The sequence below is a fragment of the Podospora pseudopauciseta genome, chromosome 1 (genome assembly GCF_035222475.1).
Source record: "Podospora pseudopauciseta strain CBS 411.78 chromosome 1, whole genome shotgun sequence".
Lineage (NCBI taxonomy): Eukaryota > Fungi > Ascomycota > Sordariomycetes > Sordariales > Podosporaceae > Podospora > Podospora pseudopauciseta.
In genome coordinates this window covers 3325659-3353341 of record NC_085892.1, presented here as the reverse complement: position 1 = coordinate 3353341, position 27683 = coordinate 3325659, and the positions used below count along the sequence as shown (strand labels likewise).

The 27683-nt window shown below is 53.8% G+C and overlaps 9 protein-coding genes and 1 non-coding gene across 10 annotated transcripts; 4 read left to right on the top strand and 6 right to left on the bottom strand.

Moving 5' to 3' along the window:
* Positions 1-311: 311 nt before the first annotated feature.
* ADE17 (bifunctional phosphoribosylaminoimidazolecarboxamide formyltransferase/IMP cyclohydrolase) lies at positions 312-3034 on the top strand. Its single transcript, XM_062907518.1, has 3 exons — positions 312-771; positions 876-2355; positions 2415-3034. The coding sequence occupies exons 1-3, from the start codon at positions 623-625 to the stop codon at positions 2568-2570; spliced, it is 1785 nt and encodes a 594-aa protein (XP_062770472.1). The 5' UTR covers positions 312-622; the 3' UTR covers positions 2571-3034.
* Positions 3035-3300: 266 nt separating this feature from the next.
* On the bottom strand, positions 3301-3417 carry QC763_0011120. Its single transcript has one exon. It is a non-coding gene; the product is annotated as a tRNA-Pro (tRNA).
* Positions 3418-3818: 401 nt separating this feature from the next.
* Positions 3819-7436, bottom strand: SDH1 (succinate dehydrogenase flavoprotein subunit). Its single transcript, XM_062907517.1, has 7 exons — positions 6803-7436; positions 6604-6661; positions 6450-6523; positions 5948-6276; positions 4660-5883; positions 4203-4598; positions 3819-4178 (listed from the first exon to the last, which is right to left on the bottom strand). The coding sequence occupies exons 1-6, from the start codon at positions 6845-6847 to the stop codon at positions 4382-4384; spliced, it is 1947 nt and encodes a 648-aa protein (XP_062770471.1). The 5' UTR covers positions 6848-7436; the 3' UTR covers positions 3819-4178; positions 4203-4381.
* A 245-nt stretch (positions 7437-7681) lies between these two features.
* QC763_109280 (uncharacterized protein) lies at positions 7682-9640 on the bottom strand (the record flags this gene model as incomplete). Its single annotated transcript, XM_062907516.1, has 3 exons — positions 7682-8671; positions 8741-9584; positions 9633-9640. The coding sequence occupies 3 exons, from the start codon at positions 9638-9640 to the stop codon at positions 8024-8026; spliced, it is 1500 nt and encodes a 499-aa protein (XP_062770470.1). The 3' UTR covers positions 7682-8023.
* Positions 9641-12926: 3286 nt separating this feature from the next.
* On the bottom strand, positions 12927-14056 carry QC763_109270 (uncharacterized protein; the record flags this gene model as incomplete). Its single annotated transcript, XM_062907515.1, has 2 exons — positions 12927-13563; positions 13638-14056. The coding sequence occupies 2 exons, from the start codon at positions 14054-14056 to the stop codon at positions 12927-12929; spliced, it is 1056 nt and encodes a 351-aa protein (XP_062770469.1).
* Positions 14057-14702: 646 nt separating this feature from the next.
* CGR1_1 (rRNA-processing protein cgr1) lies at positions 14703-15523 on the bottom strand (the record flags this gene model as incomplete). Its single annotated transcript, XM_062907514.1, has 3 exons — positions 15125-15523; positions 14907-15052; positions 14703-14843 (listed from the first exon to the last, which is right to left on the bottom strand). The coding sequence occupies exons 1-3, from the start codon at positions 15204-15206 to the stop codon at positions 14703-14705; spliced, it is 369 nt and encodes a 122-aa protein (XP_062770468.1). The 5' UTR covers positions 15207-15523.
* Positions 15524-18539: 3016 nt separating this feature from the next.
* On the top strand, positions 18540-21398 carry QC763_109250 (uncharacterized protein; the record flags this gene model as incomplete). The annotated part of the gene is made up of 1 exon (XM_062907513.1): positions 18540-21398. One exon carries the CDS (start codon positions 18540-18542, stop codon positions 21396-21398), a length of 2859 nt encoding a protein of 952 aa, XP_062770467.1.
* A 1122-nt stretch (positions 21399-22520) lies between these two features.
* On the top strand, positions 22521-23365 carry PEX4 (E2 ubiquitin-protein ligase peroxin 4; the record flags this gene model as incomplete). The annotated part of the gene is made up of 2 exons (XM_062907512.1): positions 22521-22740; positions 22831-23365. 2 exons carry the CDS (start codon positions 22521-22523, stop codon positions 23157-23159), a joined length of 549 nt encoding a protein of 182 aa, XP_062770466.1. The 3' UTR covers positions 23160-23365.
* A 230-nt stretch (positions 23366-23595) lies between these two features.
* MNN9 (Golgi mannosyltransferase complex subunit) lies at positions 23596-26000 on the bottom strand. Its single transcript, XM_062907511.1, has 2 exons — positions 23935-26000; positions 23596-23859 (listed from the first exon to the last, which is right to left on the bottom strand). The coding sequence occupies exons 1-2, from the start codon at positions 25030-25032 to the stop codon at positions 23839-23841; spliced, it is 1119 nt and encodes a 372-aa protein (XP_062770465.1). The 5' UTR covers positions 25033-26000; the 3' UTR covers positions 23596-23838.
* QC763_109220 (uncharacterized protein) lies at positions 25643-27641 on the top strand. The gene is made up of 4 exons (XM_062907510.1): positions 25643-25973; positions 26030-26099; positions 26163-26670; positions 26869-27641. Exons 1-4 carry the CDS (start codon positions 25923-25925, stop codon positions 27413-27415), a joined length of 1176 nt encoding a protein of 391 aa, XP_062770464.1. The 5' UTR covers positions 25643-25922; the 3' UTR covers positions 27416-27641.
* Positions 27642-27683: the final 42 nt, after the last annotated feature.

Genomic DNA, 27683 nt, shown 5'->3' with positions numbered 1-27683 from the left:
AGGGAAGGAAGCTTCAATTGAAGTCAAAAGTCAATCAATTGAAGCTCCAAGGGCTGTGGTGGCAACCCATCACCGACATCACCACCAAAACAGGTTGAAGATGCGAGACTCGCCGTGTGGAAAATGGCACAGCAAGAGATTTTTATACCAGCCCACAGTCCAATCGAGACTAGCCCGGCAATTACATAAGTCTGGTGGATGCACTTCCTGTTGCTTCAAGTGTGGGGCCATGCCCGATCACGGCGAATCGTGGGGCAGATTGCACCCGTAGCTACCCCTCCATTAGCGTTGATAGGGGAGTGACGGAAGAGGGGGGGTAGGGGACGGGCAGGTGTCGCAAAAAAATATTAGACTCCTCTAGACGAGGCGAGCCTCTGCATGGTGTGATTGATTCTCTCTCTTTTTTTTCTTCTTTTTTTTCTTCTCTTCTTTGTAACATCCAGAGAGTTGGTAGAGAGAAACACAACTGGTAAGCTTTGCTCCTCTGGTGTGGAAGACAGTGAGTGACACACTCACGTCATACATGATCAAGAAAGAGAGAAAGAGTTGACTGACCTTGACAAACCTTCCTGGTTTCTTTCACGATCACAGATTGCCCCGCGCAACATACACTCTAGTCACCATGGCCGACTCTCAAAGAATTGCGATTGTCTCTGTCTATGACAAGACGGGACTGTTGGACTTGGCCAAGGGCCTTGTCCAGAACAATGTGCGCATCCTCGCTTCCGGCGGCACTTCAAAGATGATCAGGGAGTCTGGTTTCCCTGTCGAGTGAGTGCCCTCACCCTCCCTACTTCGAGATCGGTTACCCAGCTTCGGCTTCATGGGTGAGTCATTTTGGGAGAAAGTGGCTGACAGTGTGGCTTCTTCTCCAGGGACATTTCTGCCATCACCAAGGCCCCTGAGATGCTCGGTGGCCGTGTCAAGACTCTCCACCCCGCCGTTCACGCCGGCATCCTGGCTCGCAACCTCGGTTCGGACGAGAAGGACCTCGCCGAGCAAAACATTGACAAGGTCGACTATGTCATCTGCAACCTGTACCCCTTCAAGGACACGGTTGCCAAGATCAATGTCACCGTTCCTGAGGCGGTCGAGGAGATCGATATCGGCGGTGTTACTCTGATCCGCGCCGCGGCCAAGAACCACTCTCGCGTTACCATCCTCAGCGACCCCAAGGACTACGCCGAGTTCCTCAGAGAGATCGAGGCCGGTGAGGTCAAGGAGGAGACCAGGAAACTCTATGCCCTCAAGGCCTTCGAGCACACCGCCGACTACGATGCCGCCATCTCCGAGTTCTTCCGCAAGCAGTACGCTACCGGCCTCCAGTACCTTCCCCTCCGCTACGGCGCCAACCCTCACCAGAAGCCCGCTTCCGCCTACGTCAAGGAGGGCGAGCTTCCCTTCAAGGTTCTCGGCGGTGCCCCCGGCTACATCAACCTTCTCGATGCCCTCAACAGCTGGCCTTTGGTCAAGGAGCTCAAGAAGGCCCTCGGCAAGCCCGCTGCCGCCAGCTTCAAGCACGTCTCTCCCGCCGGTGCTGCCATCGGCGAGCCCTTGACCGCCGAGGAGCGCAAAGTTTACATGGTTGACGATATCCCCGGCATTGAGAGCTCCGGTCTCGCTCAGGCTTATGCCCGCGCCAGAGGTGCCGACCGCATGAGCAGCTTCGGCGACATGATTGCTCTTTCCGACATTGTCGATGTCCCCACTGCCAGCATCATCTCCAAGGAGGTTTCCGACGGTGTTATCGCCCCCGGGTACGAGCCCGCTGCTCTTGAGATCCTCAAGAAGAAGAAGGGCGGCAAGTACCTCGTCCTCCAGATGGACCCCGAGTTTGAGCCCTCCAAGTCCGAGACCAGAACCGTCTACGGCATCACCCTCGCCCAGGGCCGCAATGACGTCGAGATCTCGCCCGAGACCTTCCGCAACATCATCACCCCCAAGAACGCCGGGCCTCTTTCCGAGACCGCCCAGCGTGACTTGACTGTCGCTACCATTGCTCTCAAGTACACTCAGAGCAACTCTGTCTGCTACGCTGCTAGGGGCCAGGTTGTTGGTCTCGGCGCTGGCCAGCAGTCCAGAATCCACTGCACCCGTCTTGCCGGTGACAAGGCCGACAACTGGTGGCTCCGCTTCCACCCCCGCGTCCTGGGCATCAAGTGGAAGAAGGGCACCAAGCGCCCCGACAAGAGCAACGCCATTGACCTGCTCGTCAGTGGTCAGGTCCCCAAGTCCGGCCCTGAGCGTGAGGCCTTTGAGGGCTTCTTCGAGGAGGTCCCTGCCGCCTTCACCGAGGAGGAGAAGACTGAGTGGCTCGGCAAGCTTACCGATGTTGTTGTCTCCAGCGATGCTTTCGTAGGTTTTTTTCCTGTTCTGAACACTCAAAAAGCAGCTACTAACAAGAGTGAAAACAGTTCCCCTTCACCGACAATGTCTACCGCGCCTCTCGATCGGGCGCTAAGTACATTGCCGCTCCCCTCGGCAGCCAAAACGACATTCCCGTGTTCGAGACGGCGGAGAAGCTGGGCATCACCTTTGTGGAGCAGAACATTCGTCTGTTCCACCACTAAGAGTGCGATGATGACAATGACGTAATAATAAAAAAAAAAGAAAAAAGAGAGATGAGAAACTCGATAATGAACGATACCCCCGAACATGCCGTCTGGTTTTGACGTGTGAAAAATGAAGAATAAATATAAATGGGTTTAAAGGACACTGGGTGGGTGGGATTGGGAAGATGGATAGGGCTTTTGATTGTAAAAAAAGGGGGGGTTAAAAAGGAAAAGGAGCGAAAGTTCAACACTTTTTTTTTCTACAGGTAGAGAGAGTAGAAATGGTGTGAATGGATGATTAAGGTCAAAAAAGGGGGTGTATTTCTCGGGGGTTGGTGATGGAAATCCAGGTTTGGCCGTTGAGTTGTCCCTTTTTGACATGTATAGTTTTTTGAGTTGAGACAAACTTACTGGCTTGATGCCCCTAAATCTGATTCAAGAAACAGCACTCTCACTTCTTTTTTGGGGGTGTTTCAAGCAAGCAGCAGTGATCATTTTCCAGTCAATTTTCTTCGTTAACCTCACTCACTCAAGACTGTTTCACTTTGATGCCGAGTGACAACCCCCCACCCCCAAAACTCGACCGCCCTTTTTTCAGAAGGAAACAATAATGGCCATGCTGTTTGCCATGCTGTTTGCTGGATGGGTACTCCGTAAGTGGCGCTCGAATCATATCCTCTACCTCCGCCCTTTCGAAAAGAACATCAATTCCAAAAAAAAAAAGAAAGAAAGAAAAAAAGAAAGAAAAGGGCCGCTGGTCTAGTGGTATGATTCTCGCTTAGGGTCCACCCTGAGTTTGTTGATTGCTTTGGTAGTCGACAAAAAAAATTGCGAGAGGTCCCGGGTTCAATCCCCGGGTGGCCCCCAAAATCCTTCTTTTCTTTTGACTTTTTTTTTTCTTTTCTTTTTTTTTTTTCACATCCTATTTCCGCCTTTTAAATGAACTCCACTGGGGGGCGGTGGGCGGCTTGATTTTCTGTTTGTTTCTTGTCAGGTTCAGAGTTATGGTGGTGGACCTGTCTGCTCGAGTGAGACGTTCGAGGGGTTCGAATAAGGGGTTCGAATAGGGGCCTCTTCCTCCACCTTCTCTCCTCTTGCCCGCACTTGCATACAACACAGTCCACAAAGGAGTCGTAAATCCAACATGTATTTCTTCGTTGCCGTCAAGACATGAGCAAACAACAAGACAAAAAAAAAACATTTCACAAAACATTGTATTCAACACCATCCATCCACCATCTCCCGGACCAATATACAAACTTACACTAAAACGAAACAATTTTTTTCACACAACTATTCATACCACCCTCTCTCACCACTCCTCGCCACAGCCGCCCCAATTTCTATATATATAAAAAAAAAGGGGCAACAGCAAACAAACAAACAATCAAACACAAACAACTACAAAAAGAAAATGTTTAAATGTGCGAGTGTGTATCGTTTCAATTCCTCTGGGGCATTCCTTCCTTCTCCTCTCATCTTCTCATGTTCCCCTCAACCCCTTTACTTCCATCTCAACTTTCCCCTCAACCCGATCAGTTTTCTTTCTTTCTTCCCCCCCCTCCTATTTCCCGTTTTCCCAAGACCTCGACGCCGTGCTTTCATGCTGTTGTAGTGTGTGTGTGTGTGTGTGTGTGTGTGTGTGTGTAGGTGTGTGTGTGTGTGTGTTATGCCAAACTACTAAAACTGGGGTAAAAAACCTCCTCCTCCCCACAACCCGGGCAAACACACACACCTCATCACTCTCTCAGCCCTCACATTTGGTATATAAAATATTAAAAGCAGCAACCCCAAACTCATCATCCCACCGCGAGCCTTTTTTTCCTATTTTAGTAGACACGCTTGAAAGGAGGAACGGGCTTGCACTCGTTTTCGTCGAGGGTGGTGCCAATAACACGGCGGTACTTGAGGTCGACCTTGCCGTGGGGCTTCTGCCAGGTGAGGGTGTGCTTCATCCAGTTCTCGTCGTCACGGTCGGGGTAGTCCTCGCGGGCGTGGGCGCCACGAGACTCCTTGCGGTTGGCGGCGGCGGTGGCGGTTTGGACGCTGTGGAGTCAATCGTTAGCCTATGTTTTTTCTCTGCTTCAATCCCTCAGAAGATACGTACGCGCAAGTGAGCAGGTTGCGGAGCTCAAGGGTCTCAACAAGGTCAGAGTTCCAGATCATGCTGCGGTCCTTGATGCCGACCTGGGAGAAGGTCTGGTCGACCTGGTTGATCTTCTCAACACCCTCGTCAAGGGACTCCTGGGTGCGGAAGACGGAGACGTCGCGCTGCATGGTCTTCTGCATGGCAAGACGGATCTCGGCGGTGCTCTTGGGGCCGTCAGCAGTGCGGATCTTGTCGAGCATCTCAATCTCGGCGGCACCGGCATCAGCCTCAACGGGCTTCAACTTGGCGCCGGGGGTGAAGTTGTCACGGATGGTGTGGGCAACGGCGCGGCCGAAAACGACCAAGTCGAGGAGAGAGTTGGCACCCAGACGGTTAGCACCGTGGACAGACACGCAAGCAGCCTCACCGCACGCGAAGAGACCGGGAACGACCTTGTCGTTGCCAGACTCGTCGACGGTAAGAACTTCACCAGTGTAGCGAGTGGGGATACCACCCATGTTGTAGTGGACGGTAGGAAGGACGGGGATGGGCTGCTTGCGGACATCGACACCGGCGAAAATGCCGGCCGTCTCAGAGATACCGGGGAGACGCTCGGCAAGAATCTCGGCGGGAAGGTGGCTGAGCTGGAGGTAGATGTGGTCCTTCTCGGCACCGACACCACGGCCGTCACGGATCTCCATGGTCATGGAGCGAGAGACGACGTCACGAGAGGCAAGATCCTTGGCGGTAGGGGCATATCTCTCCATGAAACGCTCACCCTCGGAGTTGAGGAGGTAGCCACCCTCACCACGAGCACCCTCAGTGATCAGGCAGCCGGCACCATAGATGCCGGTAGGGTGGAACTGGACAAACTCGAGATCCTGGTTGGGGAGACCGGCACGGGCAACCATGGCCATACCGTCACCGGTGCAGGTGTGGGCCGAAGTGCAAGAGAAGTAGGCGCGGCCGTAACCGCCGGTGGCGAGAACGGTGTTGTTGGCGAGGAAGCGGTGGAGGGTACCATCCTCCTGGTTGTAGGCGAGAACACCGCGGCACTCACCATCCTGCATGATCAGGTCGATGGCGAAGTACTCGATGAAGTAGTTGGTGTTGTGACGGAGAGACTGGCCGTAGAGAGTGTGGAGAAGAGCGTGACCGGTACGATCAGCAGCAGCGCAGCAACGGTAAGCCTGGCCGCCCTTGCCGTACTCCTTGGACTGACCACCGAAAGCACGCTGGTAACTGTTGTTGAGTTGACATGTCAGCTTCTTGGCCATCTCCACTCTGCCTCTTGAAGTCTACTCACATCTTGCCGTCCTCGGTTCTGGAGAAGGGGCAGCCATAGTTCTCAAGCTCGATGATAGAAGCGGGAGCCTCACGGGTCATGTAATGAATAGCGTCCTGGTCACCGAGCCAGTCGGAGCCCTTCACTGTGTCGTACATGTGCCATCTCCAGTCGTCCTTGTGCATGTTGCCGAGGGCGGCGTTGATGCCACCCTGGGCAGCGACTGTGTGACTTCTCGTGGGGAAGAGCTTGGAAATGCAGGCAGTGTTGAAGCCGGCCTCAGCGAGACCGAAGGCGGCACGGAGACCGGCACCACCGGCACCAACAACGATCGCATCGTACTCATGGTCCTACAAGCAAAGAAAGCGTTCAATGTGTCAACTGGCCGTGTTCCCTCACTACTAACTCTTGGGTCTCCCCCCCCCCTCTCCCCACGCTTCCACCTCCAAAAGTCGGGAATCAATTTCTCGAGGGGTAATAGGGGGGAGGAGGAGGTTGTGTTCGACGGGAGGGAAGAACATACGATGACAGGGTACTTGCTGCTGACGAATGGCGATGCCTCCTTCGCCCGGAGGGGCCCGTTGGCGATAACGCGGGCTGCGAGAGTCAGTCCATCGGGTGTTTCGTAAATTGCCAAAAATGCAATATAACGGTGTATATAAAGACAGCTGACTCACCGGCTGGTCTAGTTGTGGAAAAAGCCCTCTGTGTAGGAGTTCTGAGAGCGCGAGGAAGCTATTCCCGACCGTCGTCAGTCCAACTTTTTCCAAATCACCTCGGCATTCACGGGCTTGCGCCTTAACACAACCCCCCAATTGCCGAATGCAAACAAACAACAGCTTCTTCTCTTTCAGCAAACAAAAAGGTAAAACTCACCGCCGGCGCCGCGGCTAACCTTCTCCAAGCCATTGAGGATGCCATCGTCGTCTAAAAAAAAGAGAGGAGAGGGGGGGGTGGGTGCGGGGGGGTATAGCAGAGGGAGGGGAGAAGTCGTGTTCCTCTTGAAATGCTTCAAAATATTTGAGCTTCTTTCAAATGGACGACATGCACAGACCGGTCCTGCGCACAGGCAAAGCAAGCAGCTTCGCTCCCGGCTGGCTCCTTCGATGATTCCACGACCCGAAGCACCAAAGGCTGTTCCAGCCTCGATCGACCAATCAGCACCTGTTGATTACCCGAGTTGCCGACACCAAACCCAGCAACCAGTTCCGCAGTGCCCCTCCATATTCCTGGGCTGACGTCCCCCCGCCTGGCGGCTGGCAGAACCAACCAGTGGCCAATTGTGTGTTTAGCTTTCGCCCTCATCCACCAGCTGGTCGGCCTGATTCCGAATTTCCCTTCGACCATCGCCAACTCTCTTTCAGACCCCAGGCAGCCTTGAGATCTTGAAGAATCCCCGAGAGATGCCCTCCATCGCCCTGTTCTGCTTCCGTCACTGGTTGTGTCTGGCCGTGTGTCTGTCCTGTCCGAATTTGGATCATCTGCATATCACACACGTGGTGTAACTCCCATATGTGTCTCGTGCTGCTGTCCTCTTTGCCACACTTCAAGCTCTCACCGGATACAGAAACCGGGAAAAGCATGTGCGGGTCTACCAAGCCGCTCTTCGGACGGCGGACATCCTCGGCTTGTAGTGACATGAATACAAGCAGAAGTAGCCCGGCGCCCTGCCCGGCCGTTGGGTGACATGCATGCTACAACTGCCTATAGGGAGCCTCGGATTTATAATTCAGGGGTTGGCACCGTTACCTGGTGCAATGACAGTCAACAGTAAACAAAATATTAAACTGATCTATTAGATTGGGACGACCGCCGTCCCCCACCAACGCCACCAAAAAGCTATCGCTTCTTCAACTACATGGAGATAAATAGGAAAGAATGTATCCCCCTTTACCCTCCTATTACCTTACCCTCAACAACAAGCCTCTTAACACTGTAGCAAAGATCCCATCTATCACCCCTCTAAATACTCCACCTCACCTCATACCCCCCCAGAAACCAGTCCAGATGCCCATGATGACACTTCCCCTCCCAAGTTCCGTGCCCCCAATTACACATGCCCACCCCCCTCCTCCCCAAAAATGCCACCGCCTCATCCTACTCAGCAAGCACCATCCTCAACATCACCAAAAAGTTCTCCTTCAGCTTGTGCACCTCCTCCACCTGAGGCTTCTCCGGCTCCCCGGCATTCCTCCTCAGCCGATCCTGCCTCCTCGCCCTCCTCCTCCTCTCCGCCTCAATCGGATCCATTTCATCCTCAATCTCCAGCTCCGCCTCCGACTCCGAATCGTCATCATACGCCATATCCTCCAAATCATCCTCATTCAACCCAAAATCACTCGATTTGAACGCCATCGGCACGCCATCCACCATCCCCGGGCCACCCCCTTCCGCAGCCATCTTCTGCCTAGTCTTGTCGTGATGCCACTTCTTTCTGGCCTCCTGCCAGGCAATCAACTTGTCAATTTCCTCAATGGCCTTGTCCTTGTCGACAACTCCAGTGCTGACACCCCCTTCAAACAAGGCGTTGATATCCAGACTGCCGTTCTTGGGGCCATGCCTCAAAAACTCCAGAATGCCCTCAATCCACCCCATCAGCTGCGTGAATAGCCCATTGTCGTGCGTGTGAACCTCGTGGACAAACTTGTAAAAGTTGTGCTCATGCCGCTGGCAAAGGTCGATGAAGGCTTGCACGGTCTGGTTAGGGTCTGCAGAAGCGTCTTGGTCTCGGCACTTTTCAACGACCTGTTTCCAACTGTCAGCCATCTCCTCGTCATCATCATCATCATCATCAGCAACAACAGTAAAACTTACCTGAATCAAATCATCCACAAACGCCGCAAAATCCGTCACACTGTTATACACATTCGCCGACTTGTACACCCTCACAAGCGGCTCGTAAAAGATCGTAAACAAATCCCTAAACAGCTGCAGCGTCACCGGCTCCTCAATCAAGTTCAGCATCATCGCCTTGTCCCTCTGCCGCATGTGCAGCTTCAGCAACTGCTTCAGATACGAAAACAGCTGCGCCCCTTGCTTCAGCTCCTCGTCCACGTTCTCCACCGCGTTGTTGAACGCCACATACGCATTATACAGCCTCTCAATCTGGGCCGGCTTCAGCGCCGGCTTGAGCAAGTCACTCCTCAAAATCACTACTATGACATCAATCTGCTCTGCCTCGGCCTCTTCCCGGATGGCCACCTTGACCTGCTCCTCCGAGTCGCTGTAAGCCTTGAGCTTGTCGACAAAGACTTGGTCGTTGATCTTGGCTGCGAGCGCGTCGATAGAGCGCTGAAAGTTTCGGATGCCGTCGTTCAACGTGAGGGAGAATATCCTTTGCATCAACGACCGGGCGCCAAAGGGTTGGGCGAGGAAGATGTCCAGAATGTGGGACATGACGGCTGCTGGGTTGGCTATCCGGATGGCGTTCTTCATGAGAGTGTAGGGAATCAGAGAGTGAATCCTCTTCGCTTGGGCAAACAACTCTGGTGAGTTGTCTTCGGCGAGGAAGAGGTGATATATCGTAGCCGCAACTTCGATGCGTAGCCATTCGGCAAATTTCTGATATTGTAAGCTGAGGTCTTGAATCGTCTCCTTGTCCTTGATCTCCTTGAACAGCATCGTTAGGCCATTGCGTTCGACAATGTCTTGCCGGAATCTGTATAAAGTTAGCTTCCCTCCTGGCGGCGTCTCACGGCAAGCTTACTGTTCCATGTAAACATCCAACTCGGCCGCCCGTTTCCTCGCAATCTCATAGAAGCGCTTCTGTTCCTCCACCCGCTTCTTGTCCAAGTTCTTGCGACGGATGATATCCTCCACATCCGCATCCGTAAGCTTGGTAGCTTCACCTGTGAGGAACTCCTCAATTGACTTGGTAGTTGCTATTTGTGGGTTCTGAAGCAGCGAGCGCAAGAACGCACGCAGCGACACTCTCTGGTTTTCCCGCCACAATACGACGTTCTATCATGCTTTAGTCCTGGTCCCTGTGCTGCCCTGTCTCAACGGAAACTCACCTCTTCTTTCCTCGAGCCCAAAAACCCACCAGGGCTACTGGGTCTCCCATCCACCGAAACCCTCGGCGAAAGCCTTCCACTCCGTTGATCTATCAGGCACATCGTTAACGCGCTGTTCCGTCGTGAACTCAATCGTGGTAGAGACGAACCTTTTACCGAAAGCAGTCTCGAACCCGTCTCGCTTTGGTGACTAAAGCTATCCCTCGCCGGGCTACTTGGCGGCAACTGCGTCGACACCGACGAGATCGAAGAAGCCTCCGAGTCCTTGTCTCCACTGACACTATCCGTCGTGGTCGTCGTATTAGATTTGTTTTTGTTCGGCAGCGTAGGCAGCACCTTTCCAGGCAGCTCAGTTCTCAGATTCTTGTGCAGCTTGGCAAAGTCCCCGTATCTCCGGCCAATGTACTGCTCCATCCCGCCCTTGCGCTTGACTCGAAGCAGGAATTCCTGTTTTTCACTCTCATTAGCACTCGATGAACCACCCGAAAGAGGAACCCACGCCAACCAGGGGAAACCCACGGCATGCTTGTGTTGTCTGATATTCCTCCGGGCCGTCGTTATCCTGACCCCAGCAATATTGACATCCCACCCGTTCAGGTAGTTACCCTCGGGCATCGACGACAGAACACCCGTCTCAATCGCATTAGCATCGACAATCTCCAACTCCGAAAACCGAATCCTCTCCTCAAACCCGGAAGAAGTCGGCACGCCAGACACCATCATCAACTCCACCATCTTCTTCGCCTTCACAGCAAGCTTCCTCCTCTTGGTCTCTTCTAATCTGTCTTCCGAGGAGGAAATCCCCTTGCTGGCGAACGATTCGAGAAACTATTACCCGTCACAAGTCAGCTTCCCCTCTACAAGACAATCACCAGCATCCCCAGAAAGGCCATCGCTCACCACTTGTAACTTATCCTGCCAAAACTCCTTCTCCCTCGCCTTGTCCAAAAACGGAAACTCCCGAATATGGTGCACAAAGATATATCTCAGAATCGGCAGCTCCGAATCCAGCGGCGACACCTCCCCAAACGGCGACTTGAACGGCGCCCCGAATCGTCTCAGCGCTGTCGGCGAGTTGAGCTCCGAGACTTCCCATTGTACTTGCTGGGAAATAAGTTCGCGTTTGAGGTCTGCACAGAGAAGAAAAGAATCCCAATGTTAGTTTATGCTTTCGAGGTGAAGAACATCACAGCAACAAAACTCACAATGCTCCTGCTTCCCCGTCAAAGTATGCGCAGGCGACGGTGGCCCAGACGACGCAACAGCAGTCCCCGAAGTCCTCACGGCAAGTGTAGTCTCCTTCTTCTTCTCCTCCCCCCCAGGGCGAACCGCATGCCCATTCGTCGTCCCCTTGTTTGTTGCATCCTCCGTAGAAGAAGCCATTGCAACAGCAACCACAGAAACCTCCCTTTAGCTAGCACCTCCAAATATTCCCGTCTATTGTTTCGCGCGCGTTCGAAAAGGTTCGGTCAAGAAGAACAAGATGCCCAGCAATGGAGTGCAAGAAAAGAAGGTAAGCCTTTCTTTCTTTCTATGAGGACCTGGAACCGCCCGCGTTGTGCTGAACAGGGGGTCGGCTCTCTGTGTGTTGTGTGATGAATTATGGCGGGGTAAGTGTCGTACACACTCAAGATTCCACCAAGCTCTTGGAATTCTCTTGGTACACAACACAGTCTTTGCCCAACAGAAATGACAGGCCCCAAAAATGGCGTTCAGCACGGCCGTGTGTGAAAGAAACGGCGGTACGTATGCGGCGCGTACAACAAACGTTCGCTTTCGGTTTTTGTTCGGTCGACAAGCGTAGGTGGCTGGCTGGCTGGCTGGCTGGTTGGCTTGTGGAAGAAGGAGCAGGCCAACAGTTTCCGAATGAACAGGCCTCAGCTGACGGAACAGCAATAGGTAGTAGCAAGAGGAACCTATATGTCTCTTCAAAATAAAAAGTACAATAAGCAGCAAACACAAAAAGCCCGTTCGTCTCTCGGATACTCGGCCGGCTCGCTCGTTCAATGGCGTAGGAATGAATGGAAGAAGAAGGGGTCCAATGTATAGTAAAATATGTAGGTACGGAGCAAACGGATACTTTTTTAATGGAGATTGACACATGCAACCAGCATTCACCAAGCGCCTAACTTCCCCCCAGGGGTCCGGTGATGGAAATATTTCAAGATGACCACTGACCAACCACCACATCAACCTTGGAAAGCACGCGGCAGCAGCAGCAGCAGCAACAACAGCACCAAGGCTCAGCAGCACTTGGCAAAAGCAGCAAGGACACAAATCTCTTGGAATCACCAATCGAATTACAACACAAGCCGGCATCCAAGGCCCGAAAAGTACATTTCTCGCATTCTGTCGCACAAGAAGCTCTCCCTCCCAGGTGAGGCTTGGCACTCTAAACACCCCGCCAGTGCGACCGATGACGCATGTGGTCTGGTGGCGCGGGTGCCGCTAAGTCCACCCGTGATGACGTCCCCGCTGGGCTTTGCAACATTCAGGGCCCAGACTGCAAGCGCCCAACAGAAAAATGCTGTGCGGCCGGCAACTCTGCGCCGCTTTTCTACTTTCCAAGCAACCTTGGCCGCGCGTTTCTTCAACTTCCAATCTTGGCTTACTCATTCCATGATCCACTGCAGATTTCAAACAGAAGTTCAAGTCGAAACTGCCTGTTCCGAAATCCGATCCAACTGTGGAGCTATATAAGTGAGAGGCCTCACTATGGTGGGGAGACATATCCTGGTATGGTTGGAGCTCGCTTGTCCCAACTGCCGATATCCGATATGGTTGCTTCAAGGCAGGTCGACATAGCTGGGTAGAAACTAGGCTTCAAGAACCTCTTGATATGTACCTTGAACGGGAAACTGTATGTAATAAGGCAGGACTGCTTCTGTTACCAGGTAAGCTTGGGTATCAATGCAAAAATAGAAGCTCAAATGACCAAATCAAAGACATGCATGCTGTACTCCTTTTTCAACCCCCCTTTCCCGTCCCTACAGCTCATCAAAAGCTCGCAGCATCTCGGTTGCGCGAGATGAGAGCTCAGACGTTTCCGTCCAATTCAAACCAATCTTATCCTTTTGAGCAGCTGTAGAAACACCCTCCGAACCCCACTGGTTCGCCGCCGTGGCCGCCAGCTGCTTCACCTCCCCATCCCCAGGCTTCTCCCGGACATACTGGGCACTGATCATGAGCAAAATCAACACCAGGCCAACCGTGACAACAACCACCCACAGAGCCGTGAGCCGTTTCCTAACAGCCTCCCGCCACTCCCTGTCTGCGCGCTCCCAGCTCTCGATACGTGCTCGGACTACATCAACGCGCTCGCTCAGCGACTTGATGCTCTCCCGGCCTGTGCTGATGCGATTCTGTAACGACTCGATACGCTGCTGCTGGTCCTCAAAGTTACCGAGCGCATCCAGCTGCGAGGTGACATCCGCCACGAGTTCTTCGGCCTCGGCGCTGAAGCTGTTGTTGAGCTGGTTGGAGAGCTCCGCGAGCCCCTTGAGGGCCGCAATCGTGCTTTGAAGCGTCCCCAGCTTCTCCTCCACCGAATAGTACGTCTCGTCGAGGCGCCTAGTAGTCGTACTCGCAAAGGTTTCTAGTTCGTTAAGTGATCGTTGGAGTCCACTGGGAGAGTGTTGAGCAGCGGTTAGTCGTATGTGTGAGAAAGCGGATGGCAAAAGGCGAAAAGGAAAACCAACCTGTTTCTTACAGCTGCCTTTTGCTGCTCCTTCACCAAGTCAACCTCGGCCGAGGACTTCGTTATCGAGGCAGGCGCAGACGTCGACACAAGCGTTGGTCCATGACTGGCGGGCATCCCTTCGTCGTCGGCTGAGGCGTAGAGAAGACTGGGTCGTCGACTTGGGTTTGGGCTAATGTTCGGGGTGCCTCCTGCAGATTTGGAAGAGACCTCGTAAGGTTGCGGTGACGGCCGTTGGAGTGACGTCGCGGACTGTGTTATGGGGCTGAGAGCGTCGCGCTCCCTTTCTCGGATGACGCGATGCGAGTGGTGACGATGGAGACGGATTGGCGACGATATCTCGGAGATGGAGCGGGTGATTTGGTGGCGCGGGCGCCCCGGGGAGGGGACTTTAGACGTCTCCACGGCATATTGAGACATCGTCCTGTGTTTAATTGGGCTGGGTGGCCGCCGTCGCACAACGATAGTCCCTGGTTTCGATGCAAGTTTGTGAGGTTAGGCGGGAGTCAAAAGCACCGTGGTGGCTGCATTTGGTGTCTGGGCGGGGTGGGGCACAACCTGGTTGGTTGACGGAAGGGACCAGCTGTGTGTCGTACCGGCATGTGATGGCGCCTCGCAGTCTAGCACATTCAGATAAGGCAGATTGGTATGCATTAGGGCAGTGGACTTTTTTGGGTTTAATAGATTCTCATAATATCTCACTGTCTATGTTGAGCCGTATACATGGATCCAAAGACGAGTAACCCTGGGACTTTCCATGTCCTAGAGCAACTCAGCCTGCACAACACAACCCGAGGCAGGTCCAACGACAGTCTTGGGTTTGGAGGACGGTTGCCAGATTTTTGTCCAAGCAAGTCCCTACCCAAACTATGTGATGATAGTGTAGACCTCACGACCGCCACCCCCTCATCCAGCCCTTTTCAGTTCTGTGTCGTCGTTTGTTGCTGGTGAGGGACGTCGGAGAGCCGCCCTTAGCAGTTGTGTCGATGTCGTTTCCAGGTTATCGACAACATTGTAGCGTAGGGGTATCGAATAAATCAAAAGGGTATCTTGCTCACTAACGCGATCACGAATTGATCAATTTGTTGCGCTTCTCCTTGCGCTTCAGCCTCTCCACCCGCTTCTTGTGCATCTTCTCGGCAATCTTTTCGTATCGTTCCTTCTCCTCCTTCGCCGCGCGCTTCGCCTTGAGAGCCTCCATTCGTGCCTGCAGATGTTGAGTTAGCTTGGACTGCCGACATATCCCGAGTTTGTGTAGAGCGATGCCCACCTTGCGCTCAGCCTCCTTTTCTTCCTTCATTTCCTTCTCCTTTGCCTTCATCGCTGCCTGGTCCGCTCTCAACTTGACGCGCGCCTCATACGAGGTCAAACCCTTGGTTGGGCGGAACGCCTTCTTTGGGGCATGCCATTGCTTGCCTGTGCTTGTTGTCAGCATTGCGATTTAGATTGGCCGTCGAGAAGAGGCTGAGAGATGGGAAATCGACAAACCATTTACGCGCATGCCCAAGGGCTTACTTGCGGTGGTCGCTGGCGCCGACGCCGTCGTGGTTTCTGTTGTTGTCGCAGACATTGTTGATAGAGACTGATGCGGGGAGGATGAAGCACTGAAGAAGGACGCAGCTCCTTACCTACAGGTCAGCCCTTGAAGGCGGTCAACACATCTCGAGATTCTAAAAATTTGGGCGGCAGAATTTCCAATCTTTTGCGGGGCAGCCGTTTCCCTTGTGGGGCCCCCTGGTCCCAGATCTCTTGGCGAAGCATGTTGAAAGCCACATGTGGCTGTGCTCGTCCGCGGTACCCCTGCTTTCATCTCGCGCGATGTACGTAATCCGTAATTACGCTTTTCCAAACGACCGCAATTTCGTTCAGCAAACAATTCCATCGCCAATCCCAAAGTTCTTTCCATGTTCCGCAACTCCGTTGCTTTTTTGCAGGGATCGATCGAAGTCATTCTCCACCACGGTGCGGAGGCGCGGGGTGAATGCGACGGCACCAGTCACGGAGCGGGCATCGAGTGGTGTTGGCCTTGTGGAGGGGTTCATGGCCTTGCTTTTCTCAATATTGAAACACGCAGCTCGATTCGAGGATTCCGTGGGTTGTTTAGTATTATTGTACGAATTATTGTTCACAGCAATTCCCCAGGGAAATGAGAGCCATGTGTCAACACGGCCCGTCGAGATTCCTCTTAGCAGAGCCCTTTTATATGACTAGGAATACTCAGAAACACCCGACATTACTTTCATCAACTTGGCATTCCATGACAGCCAACGACTGCGCAGTTCTGGCACAAGACCAGAACAATGTTCAAAATTCTAGTTTGAGCCTCTTCAGTCATTCAGACCTGACCGCTCTCGCCCGGACTGGTTCGGCTTGGGTGTACAAAGCTTTGAGGTATTTCCTCGATGCCCCTTGCAAATAAACAAACGACAACCAACGAAAGTGTGCCTGTCTGACGAACAGGAGCATCCTTTGAGTTCGAGACGAACAGACTTTGGGTGTTCGTGGAATGGTACGCCAGTGACTTTCCGAGATGAGAGACCACAGCCGGCCCAGCCTTGTGCGGTTGTCACTTGTCAGCAACAATGGATGAGGCTTCGGGCTGTCAAACCATAAGCCCCGCCTGACATGTCATCCCCGCCAACTGTCCGGATGACAGGTGATGTTGTCCTGACACTCCTGCGAGCGAGATGGTGGTGCACGCATGCAGCAACTCGGTGTCGCCATCTGGGCCTTACGGCGTCCGGCTGAATGTGAGTGGCGCATGCAGAAAGATCCGTGCCCACCTGGCTAGTCGGGCGTTTCGAGCTCACAGTGGACGACGAGATCGATCTAGCGACAGGGTCTAGCGTCGGCCTTCTGCAGGCCTAGGGAGTTCTATCCAGAGTCGAACAGCGCATCAAAACAGCAACCTTTGAGCAACCAGGAGGAACCAAGCTCAGGGACTGACGAGATAGGATACCGATTGCATGCAGTAGTCGCGGGCGCCACCCAGGGCCTATGTTCGGTTCAAAGGCCGATCTGTATGACTGTTGAAGCGAGCCAGCATTCAATCATTGAGAGAGATGCATCAAACCTCAGATCGTGAGTGGAATCAAGTCTGAGCACAAGGCTGATACAGCCAGGCCAGATAAAATGTTCCAACACCTCAACCTGCTTCGTGATAGTTAATGATCAGGGCTTGGTTTGCCCTTCTTCTCTGTACTCTGCCACTTGACAGCATCAGAGGTAGAGAAGGCTCAATGTTCCTTGCCCTTCACCGCTCCCCGGTATGCACACACACCAGACGGCGGCGTTTATGCAGGAAGATACACAGTGTGTGCGAAATCCGGCTTACTGTCACTTGGCCAGGGGCATTCAGGAACGCTCCATCACCTGGCCTGTGAGCCGGCATCCCGGCTGTATTTTTGCGGGTCACAGGGACTTGGCCTCTTGTAATCATGAACAATAGCGGGGTATTGAACGCGACAGTGATGAGGCGCAGACGGTCGCGTAGCTCTCCATCTAATAATCTGGGGCGCTGCGATACAGGCAATACGAAATTGACTCGGGCACGGAACAATGGCGATGGCATCAAGAAGAGGGGGAGCGGCATCTGAGCGCCAGATTTCAGTGGCGGGATCTTCGAGATTCATCCGAGCAGTCATCTGTCCATAGGAGGAGCCTGGCAATCACAGGTGGTTGAGACAGGATCTGGGGTAGCAATCCGTAGTTTGGATACCTGTTCCTGAAGAGGCACATATGCAAGTGACTTGTCTGTTGCTGTACGCGATCCCCTCTCCGCTGCGACTGTGTGTAGCATCGGCCTCCAAGAAGGGAGTTGAAGGCGTGGAGGACTCTGTTGCCGTGGGATGATTGGTGGTTGAACTGGTGGTTGCTCGGCATTACTGTGTTGGTATGGAGGATAGGATAAGATACGGACGGTAGGTGTCAATGCCGGGGACAGTGGCTGCCCTGGCCTTGCCCCCATCATACGCAGTACTTAGCTATTGTCTTTTTATCTCCAGGTACTTGAAGCAAAACAGCAATCAGTTTTGGGGTAAATCAGATGAACAGCACAGCGAGCCTGTGTTCGGTTCATACCCATCCTGGACCCACCCTGCCCCAAACCTGTCCTTTGCTCCGCTCCCGCGCGCGCCCAGGCTCACCACGGTATGAGCTCCAGGGGTTGGCACTGTTTGCACTCACGCACTCCCGGGCACACGCAACAACGCTAGGCCCCCACCCGCAGTTTTCTCTCTGGTTGTGTTGTGTGCTCGGTTCACCTCGCCCTCTCTTTTACCACTCCCAATCTCCATCCTCTTTTCCCGCGTCCTTCTTCCTCACCACCGCCCCCGTCGCTCTGTCGACCCCCCCCTCCCCCCAAACAACTTGGTTCAATTCCGGTGGCAGATCTCGAGATTTGCGCTGGGTTGACCGTCCACTCCTTTAAAAAACACCTCATCGCCTTGGATTCGTCTGGGAAAAACAGCGTTTTGCTGCTTCATTGTTTGTTCGCTGCTCTTTCCAGTGCCCTTTGCAGCCATTCCGAGATCCCGATTGATGGTGAGTCTGCCTCCTCTTCGAGAGGAACTCAATTGCTTTTGTTTACTCCTGCGCTTCGCAATCGCTTCAATTGCTTCGATTTCTTCTTGTCACGATTGATTGTTCTAACACGTTCTTTGTGTCCGGTGGTTCCGGTCATTGCTGACCCCCATTTAGATCTCAGGTTGCAAACTGTCTTTAATCATTTAATTTTCACGACCAGACGTCCAACCCAACCAGCCCGGTTGGGTCCTAGATCGCACAGCTCGGTACTCATCAATCTTGCCGAGCGATCGCTTTTACTCTCGACGACGTTCACATGTCAGTTGCTTGGGACTGACCCTGCCATTCGTTTCTGGTGCCGCAGAGCGGCTTTGAAAAGATGGCAACCACATTCGGTTCCGATATGATGGTCGATGCTCCCACGGCCGACGGCCTCAACAACCTCACGATGCTTCGGCTTGCGGATTCCACAAACCCCGACGCTATGGGTCCCCACGATGATTACTCTTCCAGCCCACAGACATCGCCGAGAACGATTCCGCCTCCTCCGAACCCGCCATTCGTGTTTCCAGCACGACCTTCATCCTCTTCGGCTTCGGCCCCATCCACCTTCTCGCGCGCTACTGGGAGACGGCCGCGATCTGCGATAGAGCCTCATATCACAGGGTTGGATTTGACTAAAGAGATTGACAATTCCAAGCCTCGAACGCCAGCGCTTCCCAATTTCTCCTTCAACCCTGGCGCCTCTTTGACGTCCACCCTCAGTCCCGAAAGCGCCTACCTCAGCCCTGCGCAGTCACCTTCTGCTCCCAGCTCTCCAAGAACAGCTGCTACCCGACCTGGTGGCCACGGACATCGTCGTGGCGGAAGCGAATTTGTTGGAGGAAAGCTTCGTGACGGGGAGGCCATCACGATCACCAATGTCAGCCCGACAAAACCAGAAAGCGGGATGGCCTCACCGATGTTGCAACCCACAAGACCACGGAGAGGTCACGCTCATCGTCGATCTGCCGCCATATCCAGCCACGATCTTTCCTCCATCATTCTGCCTCCACCACCGAACCCCAACTTGAGGGGAGGCAGCGCTCCTGCCAGCCCTGTTTTTCCGAATCGCCCTGGTGGACAGGACTTCCCGACTGCCGAGCAGGGCAGAAAATCGGAGCCAAACATTGGATCACCATCGGAGGCGCCCAATGACTCCACTGGTGTCCCGATGGCCGACGTGGAAGGTGACGCCAAGCCACCGGCCAGAAACCGTGTGGGATTTTCAGACACGTTGGAGTATATCCCCAGACCGCTTTCTCTGGTCTCCAGTGACGCCTCCAGCACGGCTACCGCCCGCCCTGGACACTCTGTCTCGGGCAGCATCTCTTCGCTCATCTCGCTCACTACCGGTGAGCGTGATTTCAGCACACCTTTCACATTCGGCGGCCCAGCTGCCAAAATGAGCGATAGCCGGCCCAGTACAGCTGGGGCGGTGTTGGAGAACACCTTGAGTGCTCAGGAAGAGGAGCCTACTCCATCTTCGCCAAGGAGACGAGGATCAATCCCGTTTTTGGGTACCATCCCTCCTGTTCTTCCCCACAGTCCGGCAACACCCAGCCCAACTCGGTCTGGCAAGAAATGGGCCTTCTTTGGTCGCGAGGGTCGTGATTCACAGGCAACAGGATCGCCCACACGCTTTCAATCAGAGAGCCCCCTCGCCTCCAGTTCTCACGTTAACTCGCCAGCTCCTGAGCGCGTTTCTGCGGAACAGTTTATGGACGACATGGCTCTTGAACCGGACGTGGTTTTGAACACCATGAAGCCACTCACCAAGAAGAGGAGCAAGAAGCAAAAGAAGGTCAAAACATGGGCTGGAACGATTCTTTCTCGCAAGTCCAAACATCGCTACGGAAAGCAAAAGAGGAGAACGCCAACCCCGCCTCCACCTCGGTTCCTGGAGGAAGTCGATGCTCTCCAGCAAGACTCGACCGATGCGCAAATCAACGTTCCGACCTTCACCGTCACCGAATCCCCGGATACAGGAGATTTCCAGTCTTGGACATTCCCCAAGCCTGTCTCTGTCCCTGATGAGGATATGTCGTACCAGATGATTGACCTTGATGCGGCTCTTGGTCCTTTCAATACGCCCCTGCCTCGAAACCCTGAGTGGGAGGCGGCGCAACGAGCCGGTGGCAACGTGAAGAAGCAGCTTCACAGCGCAGCCGGAATGAGCCGCTTCACTGGCCCGGGCATGCACTACCACCATCGCCGTGCGGAAAGCGCACCAGAAATGGTGCCTTTTGAAGGCGGTAGGCTTGGGTTCAGACGCTTTGGAAGCAGCTCCACCATGGCAGATGTGTTTGAGGAGGATGAAGAAGAGGAGGACAGTGATTCCGGCAAGAGCTCCGCTGGACAATCTACACCGCTGGTTGAAACCCCTGTTGTGGAAAAGTCTGAGAGCACAAGCCTTGCCCCTGAAGCGAGACCTTCTCCAATCGTCCCTCAGGAGTCTCCCGCTGCTAGGACCTCTCAGGATGGCGAGCAAGGGAAGGCGTTCCTTACTGTGGTGCCTGACTATACGATGGGCTCGGCGAATAGCGACACTCCGGACACCGTCCCTGCCGTTGCACCGGGCACCCCGAGGAACTCTTCTTCGATTCACGGCGGTTATTCCGGATCCACCACACCATCCCCACGTCACGTTTCCCGTCCCAAGGATTTGGCGCCTGTCGATGTTGGGCCACTGAGCCTTCCGCCATCCTCGATGCCTCCCATCAGCCCCTTTTCCATGACGCAGTCATCGGCATTCCCATCTCCACGCACACCCATGTCGTACGACGCCCATCGGATCTCGACAGCGCCGTCATCCATCACGGAGGATAATTTCCAGTCGTTACTCTTGGGCGAGCCTGGTCCGGAAGTGCGCATCTCGGTCGATGATATCCCTTCGCTCACCAGCAGCAACTCGACCATGACGCGCGAAAGCCTGTTCCCCCAACACCCCCAGGCAAGAAACCCGCCGTTGAACGACTTGCCACGGCCGGCTTCGTTCACTTCGACTGCCTTTGGGCGAAGGCGTTCCAGTCTGGCCAGCTTGAGCCGTTTGATTAGCAGCTCTCATGGCGAGCGGAGCAAGCTGTCAATGGAGGTTCCTCTGGACAGCGAGCCAGAGCAGAAGTCCAAAGTCAGCAAAGCCAAGAGATTGAGCAGGATGGTGAAGTTCTGGAAGCCCAAGGATAACGAGGCGGTGTAAGCCGCATCGGCGTCTCGGCATACGCATCACACACAACTCTGATAGATGGCTTGATTACGAGGTTGCCATGATCAAGACTTTTATTTCGGGAATGAATCACAAGACAACAATTGGTACCCGTTCGTTACTTCGCGTGGCTTTTGAGTACTGGGAATTTATGTAGGATTATGACTTTGAGGGTGAGGTTTCTAATTCGGGGAGCATGGCGTTGTTTATCTTATTTTCTGTTCTTTTTTGTGTTTGGTCGCATGAGAACCAGGTTGCATGGAAGTTGTAGATGAACATGATCTCAATTGCCAAAGGTTGCTTGTGTTTCTTTATGATTTTTTTTCCTGCTGGAGGAGGCTAGGTAGGAGGGGAGGACATGATGGGTGATGGACATATGATTCACAAATTTGGGGGAGGACGATGGTTTTTGATTCTCTGGACATATCAAATGCACACAATGTGTTCGACCATAGCGAGGTAGTTAGGGCGGTTCACGCATCTAATGCATGATGAGGTCGACGCAATGGTTTTGAGTTTTGTAGAGGTGTGGAAGGGACTCCTTTTTGGGATGTGTATGTATGATCAGCCCGCTGGCACTCGGGGGTTTGGGATGCTGAAAACCATGCACTGTGCTCCAGGTTCCAGGGCGAGGTACGGTACGGTGCCTCGGTAATTTGGGGCCGTTTGGTTCGGCAGTTTCAGCGGGTCCGATGCACGGAGGTGGTGTGGGGGTGGATGGGTGCCCGTGCCGTGCCGTGTTCAGCTGAGCTGCTGCCCGCGTGTGAGCTGAACCGTGACAGGTTTGGTTGGAGATTAGCAATCATCAACATTTATTTCTTGAAGACGACAACGACGACAAGTAGAGCCAAGATTCCCTCATAATCCATTCGCGAGCTTTTGTTTTCAGGATTAGGGTATTCGAACACCGACTGTTAGGGTTCTGTCACCAGCGCATCGCATCGCATTAGCTCGTCGCATACCGCATACCGCATACCGCATACCGCATACCACATACCGCATACCACATACCGCATACCTCGTCGCATACGGCACCTCGATAGACTTCCACCCCCTTCCAACCTCCAGCCGACCTACGTGACGATATCCCCTCCTCCCACATAGATTCAGAAGAAAATGTCCTCCCGATCAAAACCATCGTCCTCTTCAGCCGCAGGAGCTCGGGCGGCAATCCGCCGCCTGGCAAAAGAATACGCCTCCATCCAATCCCAACTGTCAGACGCCCCAAACGAAGAGATAGAACTCGGGATCGAACGCCTCGGCCCGCCCGACCAAACCGACTTGTTGCATTGGGAGGCGGTACTGAACGGGAGAGGGTTAGGGGGTGGATATGCTGGTTTGTCTTTCTTCCCTCTTTATCCCTTCCCCCCCCCCCACTCCCTTTACAGCCATATCTCGATCAAATGCTGATATTGTGCGATGATAGATGGCAGGTGGTTACTAAAAATCACCATCCCCCCTACGTACCCCCTCTCCCCGCCGGAAATCAAGTTTGAAACCTCGATTGTCCATGCAAACGTGAAATTAGAGACCGGGGAGATATGTCTTGATTTACTAAAAGATGCCTGGAGCCCCGCGTATAGTGTGTTGGAGTGTGTAAAGGCAGTGAGGATGCTGCTTGATCATCCGGGGATTGACTCACCTCTCAACGTCGACGTTGCTGCGCTGCTCAGGGAGGGGGATGAGATTGGCGCGAGGGGGTTGGTGGAGCTTTGGATTGGGGATCAGCCTGGGGGGAGGTATGAGGGGAGTTAACTAACTTGGGGATGGGATAGGACAGGAGGAGGTCTGGATTAACGATATCGAATCGAAATAGCGCACGTTTCAGGAGTAGGATATGAGTTGGCTTTGAAAGAGATGTTGATCGTCAACTCTGGAACTTTCAGACTCTGGAAGATAATACATTGGGGGGCGGGGGGGGGGCCTTCACATCATCTCTCATCCCGTTTTCTCTCGTAGCCCCATAATACCCCAATCATAAACTTGAATCATATCATGTGGTATCTGTACAACTTTCTAACGACTCAAAAAAGACAACCCCTCCCCCTTGCTCGCCCCAAGTCTCCATGAATTCGATTCGCAATTGAAAGCTTGAACACCAAACCCAGGTTCCCGTCCCGGCTTCAATGTCCTCTCTATGTTTTAGTAGACCGGCCTCCCCCTCCCCCCTCCCTAACCTCCCGCATTTACATTTGATAAATGACTAAACCAAAAAAAAAAAAAAAAATTCGTATGAATGGTTTCTGCTTCAAATATCTCGTCTCTCTCTTCCTCTATACACACACACACACATGCACAGCTACCCATTATAGCCCCTCACAGCTACACACCTCATCCCCCTTTCCCCAAAGTACTTTTCCCGGGACTTTGAAACCCAGTCCCATCCGCAGCTGCAGTGCTACTACCTTTCTTGCTTGCTGTATCTTGCAACGTTTCACTCATTGTAATGGTAGACCTATCTTCCCGTTAGTAACAACATTCTCCCTCCCAAAAGAAAAAGGCAAAAAAAAAAAATATTAAAAAAAAATACCTTATAATTAGGCAATCCAAAAGGCTGCCACCCCAACCTCTTCGCCATCTTCGCAAACCCCTCCGTCTCGATCAGGTGGTAAAACGAAAAAGGCGGAAACATGGCCCCGTCCCGGTGCACGTCCGCCTTGACCAACAACGCCGCGCCCCCTACCCCGTCCAGCGGCACCGTCTCCTGCCTCAGCCCGTCCGTCTTGTGCATGTACGCCATCAGCGCCCGGTACGTGGCCATGTCGGCGTAACCCTCCAGCAAAATGTCGTCCGGCCCCATCTTCTTGGCCAGCTCCACCGCCGTCGGGCTGTCCTGCCAGTTGTTGAAGTCGTACGGCCTCTCGTCCATCGCCTTCTTCTCCGTGTTGTAGAACCGCTGGAAGCAGTTGGGCGCGATGACGGGCTTGTTGTGGGCGGCGAGGTCCTGGATCAGATCGGAGGGCGTCTCGATGACGTCGGCGTCGAGCCAGAGGACCCACGAGGTGGCCGGGCCGAGGGTGGTGAAGAGCAGCGAGTTGCGGGCTTTGGCCATGGCGGCGCGGCGGATCTTTTGGTTTTGGATCTTGTGCCGTTCGGCTTCGTCTTGGGATTGGAGAGGGGGGTCAAAGTCTTGTCGGAGGATGATGATGCTTTTGAACCGGTCTTTTTCCGGGCCCGACTTTTGTGTTTTGGCGATTTGCTTTTGGAGTTCGGTTGTGGCGGCGTTGCCCTCCTTTGTCTTGGGGAGGATGAAGCCCAGGGTGATTAGCTCGTGGGGGTAGGACAGCTTCAAGAGGTTGTCCCAGTACTGCTGGTAGAAGCGGGCCATGGGGGTGAGGAGGAGGATGTTCTCCCGGTTGCCCAGGGGGTCGCTGGTGATGGTGACATTGTTGAGGTTGTAGTGGGCGACGGGCGGCGCCTTTGGTTTCCCTCCTCCGGTCGACTTGCGGAATGGAGAGGTGGGTGGTGAGAGCGGGTGAGATGCTGCGCTGGCTTTTCTGGAAGCAGAGAAATCAGGGGCCGAGGAGCCTATTAAAAAGTATAAGACAAGAATGGTGAAAACGACGCCGATAGCGAGAGTGACTGGGCTCGCCTTCTTGAGGCGAACCGGCCCCAGTGGACGCGCCATGGGCTTAGATGTGATATGGGGAAACTCGGCGCATAGAGTTGGTCGTTGTTCGTCACCGTCTGTCGACTCGAACTTGCATCGAAGAAATTCCCAACGGGCGGCGCGCACCCAAAGGTGTTGGCTTGGCGAAATGAATCTCGATGGACGATGTTGAAACCACAGGCCGCAGGATCGGAATTCCAGGTCGTGTGTTGGGCGGTGGCGGCTTGTTCGCTTGTTCGCTTGTTCGCCAAAGAACTGGCGATTCCTCGTCAATTGGAAAAAATAATCCAAGCCGACGGGAGGTGGACGGATGGGGATCTGGCAAAGGCCAACTTCGAGAAGGACAAGTGCCTGGGTTTCTCTTAATTAATGGCAAGGGGCGGACTTGGCACACTACTGCCAGGTAGGTACGTGTATGACCACCTGTGCTTAGAAGAGGGGCCCTTGATCGATCAGTGAACTGTGCAGTATGGATATTCAGTGAAGATAAAACCAAGTGTCTTATAATAGCGAGTCAGACAAAGCGTGGCCATGCTTCAGCCCCGAAGGTCAGCCTCCATCTCAGGGTCTGGCCGTTCTAAAAAATATAAAAACCCAGGGACTGTTTGCAGTAACAGTCAGGGGCTTTGCTGGCGTGGAGAGTTGCCGTACCTAACGGCACTAAGACACCGTCATCCACACTGTCTGTGCACACTGTGGACCTGGCTGAGCTGCGTCACGGCAGGCAGCCTGAGCAGTGCGCCAGAGCCAGAGCTACAACGCAACTTGAACAAACTCCAGATCACAATCAACAGCTGTACAAGAAACAGAACGCCGACAAGCCTCAGCACCGGCTCGGTCATCTTTTCGATCACGCCACCGTCACTCCAACATATTCTCGCACTCGTCCACAGGCTGCACCTCCCGCAATGTCGATAACACCCATCATCACCTTCAAGGCGGGCCTCTGCCAGGTCGACGTTCGTCTGGTCCTTCTTGTCTCGAGCTATCCCCCACTTTACTGACGACGCAACAGCACAACTCGAAGCCCTACAAGGTTGAGCCCGACTCCAGACCTGGCTATATCTATCTGTACTCGGAAGATGGTATGCTATGCCAATCACCCAGCTCTCCAGCGACAAACACCAGCTAACACAAGCCACACCTAGACCTCATCCACTTTTGCTGGCGACCCAGAAATGTCCCCCTCGACGAGCCCGAGATTGATCTCGTCATGGTCCCAACCGATGGTCACTTCACCCCTTACAACACCCGCAACCCCACCGAGCCTTCAGCCAAGACCAACGGTCGCATCTTCGTCCTCAAGTTCACTTCATCCTCTCAGAGACACATCTTCTGGCTCCAGTCAAAGCCACAGGGGCAGAGCGGCGATCCCACCTGGTTCAGCCCCAGGGATCTCAAGATCGGAGAGATCGTCGACCAGCTCTTGCAGGGAGAGGAGGTGGACGTGACCCGTGAGCTGGCCTCGGTCCGCAACAACACTGACGACAGCCGACGTGATGATGAGGACGAGACGATGGAGGACGTTGAGGGGCACGGCGACGCCCATGCCCACCACCGCGGCGGCAGCGGAGGTGCCGGTCCTGGAGCTACTGGGGGAGACTTCCGGCAAGAGGGCGAGGACTCGAGAGACGGAGGTGCTGATGGTGCGAGAGCGTAGGTGTTGATACTCTATCCGCATGGCTTAATCATGGTTTTCTGGCGCAAGAGGATAGACAAGCTTGCAGATAGCATGTACTTTCCTAGACTTGGCCAGCAAAGGGCCCTCAAAGAATGCGAATTCTGGCGTTTACTTTTCCGGTTATATCTGAGTACCAACGTTGGAGCAAGTGCTGATGTGTTGTCTTTTCACAGGGCAAGCAACAATGCAAACAACGACGCTGCAGATGCGGTGCGGAACTTTCTGGCCTCAATCCAGGCCAACCAGAAGCTCGGCGGGGGCGATGGTCAGTCAGCTCAGGGCAAGCTTTATCCCCTGCTCAATGATCTTCTCGAACCATCGACTACAATCCCCATGCTCGACTCGGCGTCAGAGGAATACGTCGACAACTTGCTGAGCTACCTCCCGCCCATGGTACTGGTTCTCTCGCAGCAGGGTGAGAACGGGGATGACATTGACAAGGAGCCCAGTGCGGAGGCAGTGGAGGCTGCCAAGCAGGCCATGAGCTCCGGGCAGAAGCGCGCTCTCCTCAAGAAGGTGCTGCGCAGTCCTCAATTTACGCAAAGTCTAGCAAGCCTGACATCAGCGCTCCGGGATGGCGGCCTGCCTACTGTCGCGGGTTCTTTGGGTATTGCGGTTGAGAACGGTGGTCTGGTGAGGGGCGGGTCTGTGCCGCTAGGTGGTGGTGATGCTGTGGAGGCTTTCGTTGAGGGGGTGAAGAAGACGGTGCAGAAGAAGTGAAGCCACGTCTTGATTTCTGGATTTGAGGCTCTTTAATAAGGGGAACGTTTATTGTCCTCTCGTCGAGAAACACGGACATGAATAGAATAGGGATGTGTAATGATAACAAGACTGTCCTTTGCACAAAACCAAGGGGTAGTAGAATGCGTAAATAAACAGTGCCAGCCCCGATCTCTTTCTTCTGGGCCACCAACCTCAATGTGGGGCCGTCGCGCCAAGGCCGCTGTACCCCAGGTTTCTTGTCGCAAGCGGCGCAACGTCATTTCAA

What these genes read in the sequence shown, in the direction of transcription:
- ADE17 (XM_062907518.1), top strand. Translation starts at nt 623, where the DNA reads ATGGCCGACTCTCAAAGAATTGCGATTGTCTCTGTCTATGACAAGACG. An exon ending in GAGTCTGGTTTCCCTGTCGA is followed by an intron (nt 772 to 875) that starts GTGAGTGCCCTC and finishes CTTCTTCTCCAG; the next exon opens with GGACATTTCTGCCATCACCA. An exon ending in TTGTCTCCAGCGATGCTTTC is followed by an intron (nt 2,356 to 2,414) that starts GTAGGTTTTTTT and finishes GAGTGAAAACAG; the next exon opens with TTCCCCTTCACCGACAATGT.
- SDH1 (XM_062907517.1), bottom strand. Translation starts at nt 6,847, where the DNA reads ATGGCATCCTCAATGGCTTGGAGAAGGTTAGCCGCGGCGCCGGCG. An exon ending in TTCCACAACTAGACCAGCCG is followed by an intron (nt 6,524 to 6,603) that starts GTGAGTCAGCTG and finishes TGACTCTCGCAG; the next exon opens with CCCGCGTTATCGCCAACGGG. An exon ending in CGCAACCTGCTCACTTGCGC is followed by an intron (nt 4,599 to 4,659) that starts GTACGTATCTTC and finishes TTGACTCCACAG; the next exon opens with CGTCCAAACCGCCACCGCCG.
- MNN9 (XM_062907511.1), bottom strand. Translation starts at nt 25,032, where the DNA reads ATGGCGCGTCCACTGGGGCCGGTTCGCCTCAAGAAGGCGAGCCCAGTC. An exon ending in TTGGATTGCCTAATTATAAG is followed by an intron (nt 23,860 to 23,934) that starts GTATTTTTTTTT and finishes ACGGGAAGATAG; the next exon opens with GTCTACCATTACAATGAGTG.
- QC763_109220 (XM_062907510.1), top strand. Translation starts at nt 25,923, where the DNA reads ATGTCGATAACACCCATCATCACCTTCAAGGCGGGCCTCTGCCAGGTC. An exon ending in CGGGCCTCTGCCAGGTCGAC is followed by an intron (nt 25,974 to 26,029) that starts GTTCGTCTGGTC and finishes ACGACGCAACAG; the next exon opens with CACAACTCGAAGCCCTACAA. An exon ending in GGTGCTGATGGTGCGAGAGC is followed by an intron (nt 26,671 to 26,868) that starts GTAGGTGTTGAT and finishes GTCTTTTCACAG; the next exon opens with GGCAAGCAACAATGCAAACA.